This window comes from Scomber scombrus, chromosome 4, assembly GCF_963691925.1.
Source record: "Scomber scombrus chromosome 4, fScoSco1.1, whole genome shotgun sequence".
Taxonomy (NCBI): Eukaryota; Metazoa; Chordata; class Actinopteri; order Scombriformes; family Scombridae; genus Scomber; species Scomber scombrus.
Genome location: NC_084973.1, coordinates 34,453,110 through 34,455,609, shown reverse-complemented (window position 1 = coordinate 34,455,609; position 2,500 = coordinate 34,453,110). Strand labels below are relative to the sequence as shown.

General features: G+C 44.7%; 2 protein-coding genes across 5 annotated transcripts in view; one reads left to right on the top strand and one right to left on the bottom strand.

The window, feature by feature from the left end:
* The first annotated feature begins 111 nt into the window (after window positions 1-111).
* Window positions 112-705, top strand: LOC133978638 (myosin light chain 4-like). Of its 4 annotated transcripts, none has more exons than XM_062416932.1 (2): window positions 112-126; window positions 169-705. In XM_062416932.1, the coding sequence occupies exons 1-2, from the start codon at window positions 112-114 to the stop codon at window positions 703-705; spliced, it is 552 nt and encodes a 183-aa protein (XP_062272916.1). The 4 variants fall into 4 exon arrangements, with proteins under 4 accessions (XP_062272916.1, XP_062272915.1, XP_062272914.1 ...); XM_062416931.1 differs by having other exon boundaries at window positions 157-705; XM_062416930.1 differs by having other exon boundaries at window positions 112-147; window positions 178-705.
* Window positions 706-1,136: 431 nt separating this feature from the next.
* LOC133978599 (regulator of G-protein signaling 3-like) overlaps window positions 1,137-2,500 on the bottom strand; it is a 13,699-nt gene continuing 12,335 nt past the window's right edge. The window contains exon 16 of the mRNA XM_062416873.1: window positions 1,137-1,699. Within this exon, the coding sequence (XP_062272857.1) occupies window positions 1,433-1,699 (267 nt within the window). The 3' untranslated portion in view covers window positions 1,137-1,432. The remainder of the gene's footprint in view (window positions 1,700-2,500) is intronic.

Here is a 2,500-nt window from a genome sequence, read left to right as displayed (position 1 = left end):
CTATTTCGGGTTTCTTCCATCTTTGGTCGTCTCTTCTGTCGTCGCTCCTCCTCTGGTTGGTATAAAGCTTCGTGCTCCTCGCCTCCGTCCGTCCGTCCTCGCCGCTGCAGCATGGCTCCTAAGAAGGTGGAGGCGAAGAAGCCAGAGGTGAAGAAGCCGGAGGCCAAGAAGGAGGAGGCGCCTCCTCCCCCCAAACCGGCCGAGCCCGAGCCCAAACCTCCGGAGGTGGACCTGAAGAGCATCGTGGTGGAGTTCTCCGCGGACCAGATCGAGGAGTTCCGCGACGCCTTCACGCTGTTCGACGAGACTCCGGCGGGCGAGATGAAGATCACGTTCGCTCAGTGCGGAGACGTGCTGCGTGCGCTGGGACACAACCCCACCAACGACGACGTGCTGAAGCTGCTCGGGAGGCCGAAGGCGGAGGAGATGCACAACAAGCTGCTGGACTTCGACACCTTCCTGCCGATGCTGCAGCACGTGGCTCGCTCCAAGGAGCAGGGAACCTTCGAGGACTTCGTGGAGGGTTTGAGGGTCTTCGATAAGGAGGGCAACGGCACGGTGATGGGGGCGGAGCTACGCCACGTCCTCGCCACGCTGGGAGAGAAGATGACGGAGAACGAGGTGGACCGGCTGATGGCTGGACAGGAAGACGCCAACGGACACATCAACTACACCGAGTTCGTCAAACACATCATGGCCGGCTGAACTCTGCTTCTTCTTCTTCTTCTTCTTCTTCTTCTTCTTCTTCTTCTTCTTCTTCTTCTTCTTCTTCTTCTTCTTCTTCTTCTTCTTCTTCTTCTGCTTCTTCTGCTTCTTCTTCTTCTGCTTCTTCTTCTTCTTCTTCTTCTTCTTCTTCTTGTCCTCCTGCTGTGGACTGAGTGTCTCATGTCTCTAATAAATCACCTTTAGAGAAACTTCTTTTCACTGTCGGCTGCTTTCATATCAGCTTTATATTTAGTGACTGCAGGCATCGCTTCATGTTTCATATTCTAATCCATAATAATCATTCATGATATCAAACAGAAGAAGAAGAAGAAGAAGCTCCAGCAATGACGTCATTTATTGTAAAAGTGTTTCAGTTGTTTGTAAATCACAGTTTAAAATATTAAAATATTAAAATACTTCACTGACTGCAGTTAAAAGTTCAATAAAAACAATGATTCATATTTCATCCCAAACCTGTTGAATCATGTTTACTGTCTGTATTATTAGTTATAAAGTTTAATAAAGTTTTAATAAAGTTTTAATAAAGTTTTAATAAAGTTTGAACATGTCTGCAGTTTAGATTTTAACATTTTGAGACGTGAATAAACTATAAAAGTTAAAGACTTGAATCAGCTGATATAAGCACACTGTAGCCTACATTTCCCATAATGCACCTCCACAGTCTTCACACTGGCCTCTGATTGGCCCTCCTCCTCCTCCTCCTCATTCACGATTGGCTGAAAGTCACACACCCAGCCATGTTCTGGTTGGCCAGCCCAGGAGATGCTGCTGTGCTCTGATTGGCTGAGCTCGGGGCTGTGGCTGCGCCCTGATTGGCCAGCTGAGCGTAGAGGCGGGACTTGAGGAAGCGCGGGTAGCTGTCAGTCTCCATCAACCCAAAAACCTGCTGCTGGGCCCTCTGGAAGGAGGCGGGGCTTACGCAGATACGCAGGCTGTGATTGGTCAGCTCTCTGACTGACGAGTCCACGTTGACCTGTAATTAATGAATTATATGTTAATAATTTATATTATAAGTTAATATTTTATATTATATGTTAATAAATTATATATATTTTATCTCCAACCACGGCCGACCAAAACTAACAAGCTGCTAAAGGTCAGAGTGTGTGAACTCAACATGCTGATCTACTAACACTGAGATAAAACCAGGCGGGAGCTCCGGTCCTCTGAAATGAGGCCAACGTGGAGGACAACCGCTTGAGATGAAACATCTCGTTTTCGAGGAGGTCCTCCAGACATAAGACAGAGACAATACAAACATGTTCATTCACACTAGCTCAGACATATATATACATATATATATATATATATATATACACACCTACACCCATACTTACATACACATATAAATAACAATAATGAAATAAATAAATAAGACCAGTCACACATGAGAAAAACATTTACAGCAACAGTTTGCTTGCATTAGGTAAGAAGTGATAGATCTTACAGACCCAGACAGGCTATTCCAGTCTGAAGGGCTTTAAATGGAAAGGTACGTCGACCTCTCTCTTTGGAGATGTTTGGCACAGTGAAGGAAGGATATTCAGTGTGTCTTAATCTATAGCTGGGTCTATATGGGATTAAATATTCCTTTAGGTAAGAAGGATAATCAGAGTTTAACATTTAAAGATAAGCTGGTACCAATGAGACTGTCTTCTGGCTTTTGGTGATAATAAATTCAGTGAGTCTCACATTACACAGTGGTGAGTAGTAAAAGGACCTCTAAGCACAAATCTACATTTATTATTGAAAACAACAGTTAATGCTTTCAAAT

Coding starts and splice junctions, on each gene's coding strand:
- LOC133978638 (XM_062416929.1), top strand. CDS start 112: ATGGCTCCTAAGAAGGTGGAGGCGAAGAAGCCAGAGGTGAAGAAGCCG.